Genomic DNA, 15,442 nt, shown 5'->3' with positions numbered 1-15,442 from the left:
CCAAAACTGAACACTGCATTTCAGATGCATCTTTGTGAGTACCAAGTAGAGGGAACAGGCAAGATTTAGTCCGAAATAATTTCACAAAACCTCATTTCTTGAAGTCATTAAATACACATATAAAATGCTATAGTTAAACCTGCACTTCCTAAAACCAGACAGTACTTTTTCCTTCTCCTGATACAAGTAACATGGCAAATAACTGTAACCAAAATAAATTTGAGAGCTGGTACCTGAGAGCACCTGAGGCAAAAAGGAAACGAGGGTGGCATGAAAAAGGCCACACCACCAGAATCTTTTTTTTTTCCTGATCTCTATTTTCCAAGAGCTATAAGAAACAGGATGAATATTTGGACAAAGGTTGGATACACAAAGTGACACTAAATTTGGGTGGCAATCAGCACAAGCAGAGAAGATGTGGTCTTCAACAAAGTTTAGGTGCACGCAAACCTATTTGTGTGCAATAACCCAGTTCTGTTCAAGCCCATTGATGTTGATGTGCACATTATTAAAAAACTCAATTGTTCTGGGGTTTGGGATCTGAGCGTGAATGAAACATGAGCTATGTCTAACACTGGGACTTAACTACATACAGATTAGTAGCATCTCTAATTTGGCAGCACTGCAAGTCCTGTGGCCTCGCTGTCAGCAGTACTGAGCAGTTGTTACTGTCTTGAAATCAGCCAGCTGTGGGACTCAGTGCTTCTGAAAACTGACAGCAGAGAGTTAAGCACCGAGCAAGTCTTCCGGAGGATCAAGACAATAATTCTGCTGAATGAGGAGGATTCTCCTGGAGAACAGACAGAGCAGGATATGTTAGAGAGCTTCAGACAGGCTCTGTGCTGCATGGGTTTGTGCCCAAGTTAATAAGGGAGCCAATAAAAATGTTATGATCTTGGTTATTTTAAAAATCTCTGTATATTTATCCAGTGACTGTGGAATTTAAATACGCCACTTTGGCTGGGTTTGTATCATTGTTATGGACACTTTGTAAGAAGTTTTTTTCTATTTTTTACTGGAACCTCAAAAAACCTATTTCAAAGTCCTATGCAAGAGTACTTAAAAAAATCAGAATTTAAATTTAATCCTGAATAACTGCTTATGCCAAAAGGCCTCACCTATTTGTTTGATCACAGATGGGAACAAATAGTACAATTCGATCTTGCTGATCAGTACTAAAAGTACCAGTGTAATAATTTAATTTTCATGCTCTGTCATGTAGGAAAAACTTTACAATTTGTTTACCCAAATATGAATTAAAAAACCCCTTATTTCTTGAAAGGATCGGTAAACAGAAGAAGTAGATAAATAAAGTACATAAGTAAAGCTTAAATTCTGAATTATTTACTGAACCATGTGAAAATTACTAATTTCTAATTCTTTATCATTTATGGGCTCTCTCTTGGTGTTTCTATCCTCTTCTTTGTTGTTGTTGTTGTTTTCTTTCCATAATTAGCTATGGTGAAAGACACTGAACAGACATCAATATCACTAAGGAACATACCGAGATTCTGATTCACTAGCAGTACCTGGATCCCCCAGTGCCAACACCAGCTTTCATCTCTCCTGCACATCCCACCCCACTGCAGAGGTAAGACCTCGCTGGTCCCAGCAACGCAGCAACACACTTGCAGGGGAATTCCTACCAAGCACAGGGCTGCTGGCAGGATGGGGATCTTGGGGGCCCTTCCTCTTTTTAATGTGACCCCGATGCCATCAGTCAGTGTTGGAGTAATGCCTATCCTCGAGCCCCATGAGCATCAGTGCACCTTACCAACCTGCCAACAAGTGACTAATTTCTCATGCTCCCAAAGGCCACGTGGAGAGAGCTCTATTTGGCCAGTGGAAATAGCTGGTTTAGCTGCAGCAAGCTTTAACCACCCCTGCTATAATACCCTTTTTCACTGCTTATAGATGTAAGGAGGCTGTGAGTAAATAAGAACAGATTCCCAAAATATACTGAATCAAAAGCTCAGTTCTGCACTACTTAAGTAGCCAACTGATTCTGTTACATTTAAAACTCATTACGAGGATGGTATGTCCCTCCTATGGACAAAGCTAAGCAGAAACCTCCATGCTATGGAGGAACACGTGCCCTGCCACGCCAGCTGCAGATGAGCAAGAGAGAGGATGACAAATTCACGTAGTCTTAGCTATCGTGATCTCAAATTAGGGCACGCAGATCCACATCGTGGTGCCCTGGAAGTGATTTGAAAATCTCACCATAAACTTTGGAGAGACTCAGAGCTGGCCTGCATCAGTTCCACACAAAATTCCTCCAGAAATATAGTCATGGTACTACTTCATTGAGAGCCGTCAAAATGAGGTAACTCCACCACCTCTGCTGTAAAGGCAGGAGCTGGATTACAGCAAGGTCCACACTACTGAGGCAGCAAAGCACAGGGCTGTAATGAAAAAGGAGCACTGTACTGGCAGTGAGGAAACATCACTACATCACTGTGAGCTACCGCATACCACAGCTCCAGAAATCTAGCAATAAAAGCTCTCATTTGTTATCTAGACTATTCTGCCTAACATCCATTTTGTGCGCTCAGCCCTTCTTATGCACTTTTGCTTAGTGCTTTAAAATTGGAGCTACTAACTCCAATCAGCTCTAACAAGGAAAGGATAAATCACCAAATTCTGCTAGGAGGTAGTATACATTTTTTTCATTTAAGTGATATTTTCCTCAATGCGGGCCTGTTCTAATCTCATCCCCTTCTGTAACGATTCCCAGCTGATGCAGAAATGCTCCAAGTCGTGTACCAGATTGTTACGATGTGTACAAGTTGCTGTTGATGATGCTCTTGTAGACAAGAGCATTTAATACAAGTCTGGAGTTGCTGGAGAGCCTCAAAGCATGTTGAGTCACTACTCTGCCTTTCAGACTGTTTTAAGCACTGGGGGGTTATGTTTCAGCGAAGGGACATGCACAGAGGTGAAACGTCCATTCCCAGCCTCCCTGCCAAGGTGCTAACACTGGAGTGATGAATTCGCTGAATAGGGTACTTCTGGAGTAGGGAGTTCTTCTGGACCAGTGAAAGCCTGCTGAGCCCCTCTCTGCTCACTAAAGCAGCTCCTGGAGACACCCCTCACAGCCTTCCGATGCTAAACACGTACCCCCGCATTTCTATGCAAAGTAGCCTGCCACATGCCAAAGAGGAGAAAATCCCTTTCCTTGTTATTAAACCCTGTACTTCCTACCAGCATTGGATCCTGCTTCTGCTGAAACCTGTTCCCAGTTTTCCCTGAACACCACTATCCTAAACAGCCAGCCAACACCTTTAGGCTTTCTCAGAGAATGGCAACTAGCACCTTGACACACTTACTAGTGTCAGCATCTCCCAACCTTTCCCCAAAAGCAACTCCTGCAATGTTAATCAGCAGAATTTCTGTTCAAAGATTGCACAAGTTATCCTGTATCAAATAGACTATACCATAAATTTTCTTTGGCTCCTGAGGACACAAAATCCCACAGGATGGCCTGATGGGGGAGAGGAGGTTTACTAATAGCCATGGCTCAAACTCGTGAAGTTGTGCGAGGACTCTGTGTTACCCAACCTCTTTTCTCTCTCTCAAGCTGGTGTACTTCAGCTCCTTTGTTTTAAGCTTGCAGATCTTATACTCGGATGAAAGGTCTGCTGATGAACCGATATAATTTTTGGTGACCAAGCAGAGCAGGACATGCCCAAGAATAAAGAAAAACAAAGCAATTTCAGCTCTGCCAATCCTTCTCTTTCAATGTCAAAAATATTATTGATTAGCAATTTGAAAACAGGCGTGATGTCAGCTTACTACACAGTTTCCTAGGCTCCCTTCGGAGAGAGCGTTCCTCAGTTCTTTCTTGATGAACTTGAAAGCTGGGGAGGGTAAGCATTTTTATTGGTAAGCTAAGAAATGCCTCCATCAAGAGTTTTATTCTATTATCGCAATAAGCACACAATGATTAAGCTTGGATTAAAGGACTTTTTTCTCCCTTTTGCTCAGCACTAGAAAACCATCAGTTCCTTTGCTTTGTATTATCCAGGAGCATTTTTCAGCCTTTTGCATTTTCTGATTTTAGGCAGAATCCTAACAGCATCTTATAATCAGCACTGCAATCCTCCAACCTCCCTACATCTGCCATTTGCCTGAATGGTCTTAAATATAAAATGAGAATGATTCAATTAACAGTTTAGGGGCATTTTTACATTAGGCAGAGCATTTCTTCAGCATTAGGAAAATTGTGGCAAAAATCATTAGTATTTCCCTCTAAGAATGAAATAAAAGAATTTTTGAGACAAGAAAAATGGCCTTAGGTTTAATGTGCCAATGCTTTTTACAATGTGATTTCCAGACCTTTTTGTTTCCTGGGTTTGTTTTTGTGAATGACACGTAGCCATTTCTAGTATCCCACCAAGTGCCACGCAAACATTTGAAATTCATCAGTTCTCATAAAATTGTACAGTGAACAGATATCATCTTCAGTGTAGGAATAACTTGGCCCAAAGTCCAGTGAGGTCAAAGAGAGGATTTGGGGTCAGTAGCATTCAAATTGATTTGAAATAAGTGAGGTTGCTGGTTTCAATCTTGCTAATGCAAAAAAAAAAAAAAGGAAACAGGCTTCAAAAATAACCAAGCAATGGAGATATATTTGGTTTCCTTGTCTTCATTTGGGCTGTTTTTTTATTTTGCTCCCAATTCTTGAGTCCTTAGGCTAGAATGAGGACTTTTTTTAAAAAATTTTCTCTGAAGTGAGGAGAGCTGGAAGTTTTCTTTCAAAAACAAAACAGAGAACGAAGCAAAGAACCCTTGAAAACAGAGCTCGCCCAGTCATCATGTGAGTCCAGACTCTACAGAAGCAATTTCAGGCGCTACAGAAAACCGCAAATCTCAGGAGATTTGCAATTGCACCAGGAAGAGTGACAAGACTCTTAAAAACCTTGGCCACCTGAATTTGAGAAGGTTTTGCCAATTCTCTTCTGCCAAAGCTCCTCCAGAGCTCGTCTTCACACTCTCATAATGAATAAAGGACCAAATCCTGTCTTCTGCACTCAGTTGCACTCAGGGTTTAACCATGGACTTCAGGATGTAACGGATAGGTCCTTCTGTGCAGTGTGAGCTGCTGCTGGCTGGTAAGAAAAGCTTTTCACCTTCCTCACAGCTTGAGCAGGAGGTGAATGAACTCAGAAATTTGCAAAATTGAGCTCTTAGACCCTGCACTTGCATCAGGCTTTCTGGCTGCAAATCCATCAGCTTCAACCCTCATTTGTGATTTTGTATCCTGCAAATCCAGGAGAAACCAAGGGAACTTGATACTTACAGGGGTAGGCTGTAACTCTGCAAAGTGGCTTAAGAAAACTAGCTCCACTACAGGCAGCTAATTATGAGTCTGTAAGACATTATTGACTGCCTGGGTCTTATTCCCCAGGTGACCGGCAACCTGCTCATGCCTTGGCCAGCAGGGAAGCATTTCTTCATTTCACTCTTTCTTTTGACCAGGCCAAGCAGAAGAGCCAACAAAGTGCCTTTACCTCCATTATTTGTCTCTTTTTCATTCCTCCCCCATTTCGATTATCTTCCCTGTATTCCCCAGGTAAGCATACTGGAGAACTCACATCAGATATGAAATTGTATCCCAGACAGATGGGAAAGGACAGACTGAAAAGGAAAACCACGACCTTTTTTAATTTGTCATGACTCAGTCTAATGTCTCTTACAACTTCTGGGTTAGCCAAGCCATAAAACAAAACAGATCCCTGGTTACACTTGTACAGAAGATTTGTCTTTTTCTTCAGAGCTCATTAAAAGAACCGCTTTCATCTCATTAGATTGCTAAAACATTTCCAACAGGACTAGATGTGTCATGTCAGAATATGACAGGCAAATTTCTTTTAAGGTTTTAAATGTAGGTTGAAAGAGGAGAAGCTATGCAGTTCACTGTTGTCACTGAAAGATATTTTTACTTTTATGAGTCCCTAAAACAAGAAACAAATTAAGAACTGTCAAGGAAAAAGAAAAAACCCAAACCCAAAATGTACTCCGTCTTGCCTGCTAATATTGCTTTTCTCTGAAATCTCTCTCAGTCTAACAACAAGAACCTTAAGTATAAAAGAATGAACTACAGTTGTTAATGTTTTGGCTTATAAGCACAATTAATAATCCAAAAGGAAGGAAATAAGTGCTGAAAACACGATTACCCTTTGCAACTACCAGCCAAAATGAACAGCCTCACTTTCCGCTGCTCCCAGCTCTTACTCCTGCCTGGTTCAGAGGCGATCTCCCTGTGCTGTGCCATTGCAGGGCATGGAACATGGCACCCACAGCACCCAGGGATGCAAGAAAGCATCTGGGAAAGAGGTGGGGAAAAAGCTGCAGCGAACGGAGAACCCCCTCGTGCAGCAGACTTCACTGGGATGATCCCTCATGCCCTGTCAGGAGACCGTGCCTTCCTCAAGGCAGGCAATGCACTGATTAGCTGCCATCCCTACACCCCAGAACTGCCGCACCAGGTGGTTTACTAGTAGATACAGGTTTCACTGCCAAAACAGCCCCACCAGAGTTGCCTCTCTGCTGGGGTCTGAAGAGCAACAGTACAACCATACGTACTGCGCCAAATCCACTGCCAAGGCAGAGTGCACTGGAGCAGGTCTTGGGAGAATGACACAACTTCATCAGAAAGCTGCAGCTCTTTCCCCTGCTTATTGAAACCCACTTCAAATACTTCCCAGGTGCAGCCTGTCGCTGCCCTACTTTGGGCCTTAAGCCACAGAAATCCTGGAAAACAGAGCAGGAGACAAGGAAGGAGAAGGACAGCTCTGCCTGACCTGACACTCTAGTGAGGTTCGTGCCTCTGGGTTGTCAGCTCACACTGTCATCAAACAGTTCCTAAGGCAGTGGGGCCGAGTGGGGATCCACACCCAGTGCCGTGGGGCAGAAAAGGTGCACTGAGGAGTGGGACAGACCACGAAGACACAGTTTGCAGTCCTCTCCCTGGGAACATGCTGCAGAGGCAAAGCAACCCCACACTGTAAGACCCCATGGGGTGACGTATTCCCGGGGGAAGGGGCTGCAAGTGTGAAATCACTACAGCTTTGAGACACAGACATACAGCAAAGAGCACTCAAGTGGGTGTTCACAACACATCATTTCATTTCAATGGCATTTACCATCAAATTGTTGAGATGGGCTGTAAAACCAGTGGGCGGGGACTGCTTCTCACTCTGAAGAAGTTCATTAGATTATAAGTAATTGAGTTACACAGAGAGCAAGTAGAGCCTGGGGCTGTTTTGAGGGGCTGTTTGAAAAAGGTCAAAACAATATATCAGATGGCTATTGGGACTGATGGCTGTTGGGAAGAAGATAGTAGATATTTAAAGATAAGCGTTGTATGCTAGTGTATTTTTCTCCTAATTGCATATTCCCATTCTTCTCATACATAACATAAAAACATTTTGCAAAAAATGGCACAGCAAAGAAGCCTATCAACTCAGGTACTGTCAGCATTGCTGGTGAAGTGAAACACAGCTGTTTTGGAGGACACACAGGGCTGGAAGCTCTGGCATCTTGTGAAAGGGAGCCAGACCCAGCTCTCTCCTCCCAGCTCAGCAGGGGACAGAAGCTGCTGCTTCTGCAGATGCAAAATCCAAAACCAAACCCCAAAACACAAGATTTTTCCTGTGGGCAGGTGAAGCCATGTCTCCTCCTGAATGCCACAGCCATCACTAACCACTCGTTTGGGAAGGTGAAGTATTGCCCCGGCTTACCATCCAGAATGGCTGCTGCTGAGTAGGTGGAAAGGCTTGTTTTTGAAGCCACGCCAGCTAACTCAGCTTCTGTGTTAGCACGATTAAGCACTGAGTTCCCTAGAAGCTTCATGCGGATGGCAGCGGATGGTGTCCCCACCCGAGTAGTCCCTCCCTGCTCACTGCTGGACCGTTGCACATATTTAAGTATTCTGCTGAGCAGTAACAGACGGAGATATGCTCGGTGTCTTCCTAGGCTGGGGCTTTTGATGAACAAGCACATTCACTGGAGTTCTAAGTCCCCCCACAAATATCCTAGAATAATAGCAGTCTTGATTCCATGCTACAATCCAGGTATTCCAGAAAAGAAAATCACATATTCCAAATTCTGCATATGCTCAACATTTATTTCAAGAGATAAGATCTAAAAAGTGTTGGCATCCATTGCAGTCCTACATCAAAGTGAATTTGCTGAGATGGGGTAGTGAGAGTGAAAGACAAATTTCTCTCATCCAGTAACTCTCACCCTCTGGCTCGGATCTTCAAAGGAGGTCTCAGATTTGCAAGGTTAAAGCTGGTTTTTAGTTTAAGCTGAGTGAAAGTAGAATCTGGTCACAGCCTGATTCTGAACACTGTGGCACACTCTGGAGTCTCATTGGCTTGCATGGCACAACCACACCTTTCAGGACTGTTCCCCCGACTAGCTTGGCCCTGACCCTGCATTTTGAAGCACGGGTGAAAGTATCCGGAGTGTAGGATGGGTTGTGAAAAAATAGCGAGTAAACCTTATCAGCCGAGATGGGTGTAGTCAAAGCACAAGGGTTAAGGGTGTCAAAATGACCTTGGGTGCTAGGAAAAGTGCCATTCCTGGCCTGTGTTGCCACTGTTTTGAGAGATGTGCGCTAGCCTCCAGTTCCACCTCTCTGCCATTCACCAGTACCTCTTTCTTTGCTGGGTAACTCCTTGCTCACCAGCTGAAAGGTATCTCCAAATATTTCACTAATATCCTTAATTAATTTTACAAATCTTAATCCCCATCCTGGCCACACTCTCAAATTATTGTAATTTCTACCTGTCACTTCTTCTCCTGCTACCTACTATTTCAAGGATTAACTGGACAGTGTGTAACCTCTTCTTAGTCCTCTGTAACAATGTCTGCTCTCTGTTCCTTTGTCTTAGCGTTTTCTCATCTGTCTACAGATTGCTGTTCTTCTTTTCAAGGCAATATCTAAGTGTGAAGCTGCTTTAGCCGTTCATGAGGATGAGATTTATTATCTAGAAGCACACCAATAACACAGTATTAAAAAAATAAAATAGCGGTCTCTTTCATCAAAATCTAATGAACATGCGATTTAATCTTTATTAAGAATTCATTAAGTTCTCAGCAAGCTTGTCTAATGGAGCTTGACCAGGTGAAATGCTAATGCCTTCATTATATTTAAATTAATTTTCAGAAATGTTCATTTCCCTGAGTTGTTCCCTGCACATCACTCTCCTGGGTGCCCACGGCTGCGCGGCTCTCTCCAGATGCCTGCTGCCGTGCTCATAGCAACACCGCTGTCCCCACCCCAGCCTCCGCACAGTTCACTGGAGTTTCCACACTGACGGATGCCTCCCGGTTTCCGACACTATGAGCCCTTTCACCATAGCAGCCTTCTCGGCATTTTCAAGTCAGATGCAAAGCTGCAAGCCTAGCATGCATTACTTTAAGACTGTTTCATGGAAAATAAATACATATGCATATATATATAAAAATAAAATACATATATATATAAAAAACATGGGGTATATTTCAGTCCTCAGTATACTAATCTAGTCCAGCAAACAGGTTATTATCTTGATGCAATTTGCTTCAAAAAACAAGAGCTCTGCTCTTTGGAAAACAAGAGTCACTGTACACTAATTGTGTAAGCCAGCGTGGTCACCGCCTGCTCTCCTGCCTATGGGCTCTGTGTGTATGCACTGCTGCACTGCTATTGTGATACCTACAGCCTCTCCCTTCAACCAAACCCCATCACCCGCCATTCCAGCATGCTTCCGCAGAAGCAATTCCTAGAGATTAAATAATTTATTGGTGTTCATCTGCAGTACCATCTCCCCTGATCCACCTTTCGCACACAAACAAGTGCAGACCAAACCCACCCCACCGCAGCCCCAGATCAAACTGTCGGGGTGGAAAGCCCCCTTTCAAACCGTGAAAGGGGAAGCTTGGAGCCTTTAGAGAAGTAGGGTACACAAATGTCAGTGGGAGAAGCCGCGGAGACCGCCGTGCACTGGAGGCGAGCCTCCTCGCAGCGAGACCTCCCAGCCCCGCAGTGCCTTGGGAAAAGCACTGCCTCGGGCGGGGATGATGGTTTAGTTCCCTGTGAACCCCCGAGGGATGGACACAGCGGCCACAGAGTTGATACAGAAATATCCGGGTCACCCGCTAAGCCACTCCGGCCGGAGAGGAGCTGGGCTGAAGGCCCTGATCTGCCCCCGCGGCGCACGCACACTCACACGCACGTACACCCGGGGCGGCTACCGGAGTGCAGGGCAACAGATTGCCGAGCGGCCACCGGCCACTTCGGCTATTTCCGAGCCCGTTCGGCTTCTCCCCGACCGCCTCCGAGCGCTCTCCGAAGGCAGCCGAGCGCGGCGCTCGGCCGCCGCCGGGAGGAGCCGAGCGCTGCCGAAGCGGCATCGGAGCCGGCGGTTCGAGTCCCCGCTGGGCGCTGTCCACCACGCGAACCGCCTGAAAGCTGCAGCCGCGCCGGGACCTGCCCGCCGGCCGGCACAACCCCGGCTCCCGCGGCGGCCAGCTCACAGCCCGGCACCCCCGCAAAGGCACCCGCTCCCGGGACTGCGGAGCGCAGCCTGCAACCCGCCCCCCCGCTCCCTGCACCTCATCCACACCCAGCTCTGCTGCCTCTCCTCCTCGCTAAGCAAGCCCCCGTCCCCGAGGGGGCCCCTCCCAGCCACGGATCCCGCTGCAACCACTGGCATCGCAAAGCAGCAGCCGCTCCGTGCCTCTCCCCCACCGAAATCCAGAACCCGGACTAGCGCCCGGGCTTGTTCCGTGATGGCGCCCGCCTCGAACCAGCCCATCATGCCTGTTTCGGAGGGAGGCCGGGGTATTTCGTTGTATTTTAATTAAAAAGGAGGGGGGGGGGGAGAATAACGGTGCCACGGGAGTACCTCCACCCCCTTCATTAGCCTTCCCCTGCACCTGCCTTCCTATGGGATGCAATTACTCCAGCCACGGTGACGTGTTGGAAGGGACCGAGCGGTGGGGTTTTTTCGCTGCTGCTTTATTGCACAGTAACGTCTAATTAAGCACAGGGAAGAGCGTGTGTGTGTAGGGGAGCCCCAACCAGAAGCAGCCCCGGGCTCTGGAAGCCACCTCGGGCACCATCAGCAGACCCGGACCAAGTTGGCAGGAGGGGTTTGAATGGAATTGGGGATGGGCGTCCAAGCTCGTCTTTCATTAATTAAAGGGAGAGGCTAAAACCTCAATAAAAGGGGCTTTGAGCGATAGGGAGCCTCGACTTAAATCCGCAGAGCCGGCAGATAACACGGCGACATTAAGCTTAAGTGACAGCGGTCCGCTTCACGGGGACATCTGCGCGGCCTCGCCCCGCGGCGGGGAAGGGGGGGAAGGTGGGCTGCGAGCGGCAGCTCGCAGCCCACCTTCCCCCCCTTCCCCGCCGCGGGGCGAGGCCGCCGGGCGACACTTCAGCACCACATCGGCCCTGAACAGCAGCGGGAGCGGCGGCGGCGGTGCCTTCCCCCCGCCGTTTGCCTTCCCGCCCTCGCGGTCCCCTCAGGTAAACATGGCGCCCGCGGCCCTCACTCACCTCAGCGAGCCCCCGCTCCGTGCTCCCTCCCGTTAAGGCCGATAACTCGTGTGTGTCCCCCCTTTACCCCCACCCCCGGGGGGTTCCCCCGCGGGACTTACTTCATTTGCTTCACGATGGTGCTTTTCCCCGATTCTCCGGCCCCTGTTGAAAGAGAGATGAGGGACGATAAGCGCGGGGGAAGGAGGCGGGTGAGGGGGACGCGGGGCAGGGAGGGGGCGACCGGGCCGCCAGCGGGTTCTCACCGAGCAGGAGGAGTTTCACGTCTTTGGCGGCGCTGATCCCGTCCTCCTTCAGGTTCTTCTCGATGGCCTTGCTCCGCTCCAAGGCGGCTCTTTCCTCGGCGCTCAGGGTACATCCCATGGCGGCGACGAAAATTTAAAAAAAAAAAAAAATTAAAAAAAAAAAAGAGGGGGGGGGCGGAAAAATGCAGCCCCCGCCGCCGCCGCCGCCTCGGCTGGCTCCCGCGGGCAGAGAGGAGGAGGCAGGGGCAAAGCCAGCCACCGGCGGGCGGGGGGGGGATTGAAAGAAAAGAATTAAAGCAGATGGCCGCGAGCCTCCGGGCAGCGCAGCGCCTCCGCGGCGGGGCTCCCGGCTCCCTCCTGCCCCTCTCCCCGCGCCCGAGCGCTCAGTGCATCCAGCGGGGCTGCTGCGGGCGCGGCGAGCTCTTCCCGGCCGGGAGGCGGAGGCGGGGGAGGAGGAGGGGAGGAGGAGGAGGAGGAGGAGGAGGAGGAAGAAGAAGAAGAAGAGGGTTGGCGGCGGGGGGAGGGTCCTTCCCTCTCCCGTGCTCCCGGCTGTCGCGCTCTCCCCTCCTCGGCGGGCGGCGGGTCTCTAACGGGGCGGCGGCGACGGGGCGCGCTGGCAGCGCTCGGCGGAGCCGAATGAAGGGGCGGGAGCGGCGGCGAGAGGGAGGGGGCGCGCCGGGGCTCCGCGCTCCCGCCGGCCTCGCCCGCTCCCGTGACGCGGGCGGCTCGCGCATGCTCGCGGCGGCCCCGGCGCGGCCCACGTCTCGGCCCCGGCCCCGGCCCCGGCCCCGGTCCCGGTCCCGGTCCCGGTCCCGGTCCCGGTCCCGCCGGGGCCGCTCGCTTCCCCACGGCCGGGCCCGGCCGCCGCGGCCCCCCCGGCGCCGCCGGAGGGGCGGGAGGGGGGTCCCGGCGGGGGCGCGCCTGGGCCCGCCTGGGCCCGCCGCCCCTCCGCGGCTTCTCCTGAGGGGAGGCGCCGCGACCGGGTCCGGGCCGGGCTGCAGCGCCCTCCCCGCCGCCCGGCCGGGGGAGAGGTCGCGGCCTGGGTGCCCGTCCCCCTCGCCCCGGGTCAAGGGCGGCCGTGACCCAGGCTCCTGCGCATTGCCCCGGGCCGCTGCCCTCCCCCGGAGGGGAGAGGCCCTGGCTCGGGCTTCTGCCTCCCCCTCCCCGGCCGCTCGGGGCTGGGGTCTGCCTTGACGCGGCGGTGCAGGGCCGAGCGCCTCGGGCGTTGGGGAGCGGGGAGACGGCAGCGTCGTGAAGTGGGCGTTGGGCTCCCCAAAGTCCCGGGGCTGCCGTACCCCCGCCCCACGCAGTGTGGAGGTCCCTGGCTCCCCGCGTGCCGTGGGGGTCCTCCGAGCCCCCGCACTGCACTTGTATCCGCCCCACGGCACGGCCCCCACGGCCCCCACGGCACGGCACGGCGTATGTAACCTGCGAGGAGTCCTTCTCGAGCTCCTCACGGCTAAATCGCTTCAGTCAACACTTGCGATGCGAATCGTATCCATGCTTGATGCAAGGCACCGAGTTTGGCCACCATTTTGGATTATGTTTTCCATCAGTGTAATTAACAGGGGTTTGGTGCAGGGGTTTTTGTGTTGCAGCGCAATCACAGATCTCTCCTTGCCAGATGACCTGCCTTCTTGTCATAAACATTCCATGACATCTAACAATTATTTAGGAATTCTAGCGCGTTAAACCCGTGCAATTTTCCTGGCAGGTTTTGCCATTTCACAAGGTTGGAAATAGAGAAGAAAACAAATGTCAAGGGGGAAAATAAAATAAAATAAATAGGACTTTGTTTAAAATGCTTTCCTAGAGGCCCAGACAAGTCACGATATATTCAACTTTAATCCATAAGATTGATTGATATGTGACAGTCTGACTATAAAAAGATCTAGAGAGGAAAGAATGAAGTGTTGAGCGCAGCAAGTGAAAATACATCAAACTAAAATGAACAAAATCAAGGACCGCTGCCTGATATATAGAAAGGACACCCACCACTTTAATAAACAAGTCTGCAAAGGGAGTTCTGGTTGTTAGGAAGTAGACGTGAATGGTGAGGCAGCTGATTTTGCCGCTAAAGCCCACTCCACCTCCCTGCCAGAAAGAAAATGGCTACAGGAGGCTTGACAGGAACATCTCTGTGCCGTGGGAAGGAAACGCTGGGTCCGGGCTGTGCTGGGGCTGCCTCGCAGGGGCTGGGGGAAGGCAGTGGGCTGCCGTTTGTGGTGTTGGATGTGGGTGACCGCGTGCTCACACTGTGTTGGTTTTCCACTTAGGACATCTGTTCACTGCCTCCTCTGGGATCTTCTGCTGTCCTGAGTTCTGCAGTTTGCATATCCAGGACCCTTCCTTTAGGGGTAGAAATACGATTTCTAATAGCACTTGCAGTATTTTAAGCACGACTTCCCTGGCGCTTTCCTTCCGGGCAAACATCATCTCCTCCCAGCACTGTTTCCCATCCCACTTTCCTCTCAGAACACGTTCTTCCCATTTTCCCTCTACACCTCTGAAATGAAGGGGAAAAACATGGCGTGTGGTTAACGAGGTAAGGAGGGGATGTGAGGCAGAAGCAGACAAAAGAAAGCAAAAGGGAACTCATAAATAATATTAGTGTATTCAGGGACCAGTAATATTTACCGCACATTTGTGAGCTAATAGGTAGTGTATATTTGAATTTTGGGTAATTTATTTCTGGAAGCTCAGGGGACTGAGATGGACAAGCAAGCCTACCGCATGTGTTCAGCAGGGAATAAATGGAGATGGGAGCAGTTACAAAGCGGTTCCTGCTCTTTCATATTTGCGCAAATCTCTTGTGTAAAATCAATAGGATCAGAATTTCAATCAATAAGTTTCATTTCAATGGTTCTAGCCAGAGGGCATTATGAAAAGTACCATATAGGAAAGGCACAATCAAGAAATCCAGAGGCAGTGTCCTCATGAGATGGCTGCATTTACTTCCCATCTTCTCCAGCAGCTTGCCAGCCTTGGAGTCATATTGGGATACCCTCCAAGGGTTTTACTAAGAGAATTAGTCTTTTGTATCAGCCTCTGGCTACTTGTTAATCTGACAAATTTGTAGCCTGCACCTCCTGCCATGGAGAAAATGATTTCTCTTCTGCTTGACCAGTGCGGAGTCCACACTCAGCCCTTTGTCCCATGTACATCCCTGTCGCTACACAAATATCTGCTAATTTCTTTCTTAAGGGAAGATTGGAAATGGGCAAGTCTTCTTGCTCTCTCAGCTCTCAGAAAGATTCAGGGGAGCAGCTGTGAAATTGAGCCATTTTTCAGCCATTTTTATGCTGCTGCTAATTGAGCAGAGCTGATGGAAATGTTTCCTTTGAAATTTTCTTAGAGGGAAATTTCATTTTTTGAAAAATCTGCTTATTCATGGCAGACGAATTTCAAGAACCTGAAAAGAAAAAAGCCTGCCTCCCCCACCAAACAATCAAAACATGTACCAGCCTACTTGGCTTTTGAGATAAATATGTTGGGTTTTGTTGCTGAAAATGATGTTTCCATTTTTCAGGAGATGACAGAAGTCCTCTTTTAATACAAAGTGGTTGCTGGCAGTAACAACTTCAGATGAAAATAGGCTTTTTTTTTTTTTTTTTTTCTTAAATAAAACAGAACCTCT

At 49.1% G+C, this 15,442-nt stretch overlaps 1 protein-coding gene across 2 annotated transcripts in view; it reads right to left on the bottom strand.

The window, feature by feature from the left end:
* The window catches only part of GNAO1 (G protein subunit alpha o1), a 149,049-nt gene extending 136,537 nt beyond the window's left edge, over positions 1–12,512 (bottom strand). For both annotated transcript variants that reach the window (XM_075040356.1, XM_075040355.1), the window contains exons 1-2: positions 11,806–12,512; positions 11,662–11,704 (exon numbers count right to left, since the gene is read on the bottom strand). In XM_075040356.1, coding sequence (XP_074896457.1) covers positions 11,662–11,704; positions 11,806–11,923 — 161 coding nt within the window. In that variant the 5' untranslated portion in view covers positions 11,924–12,512. The remainder of the gene's footprint in view (positions 1–11,661; positions 11,705–11,805) is intronic.
* Between the last annotated feature and the right edge of the window lie 2,930 nt (positions 12,513–15,442).

The sequence above is a fragment of the Buteo buteo genome, chromosome 11, assembly GCF_964188355.1.
Source record: "Buteo buteo chromosome 11, bButBut1.hap1.1, whole genome shotgun sequence".
NCBI lineage: Eukaryota > Metazoa > Chordata > Aves > Accipitriformes > Accipitridae > Buteo > Buteo buteo.
This window is presented reverse-complemented; position numbering and strand designations above follow the sequence as displayed.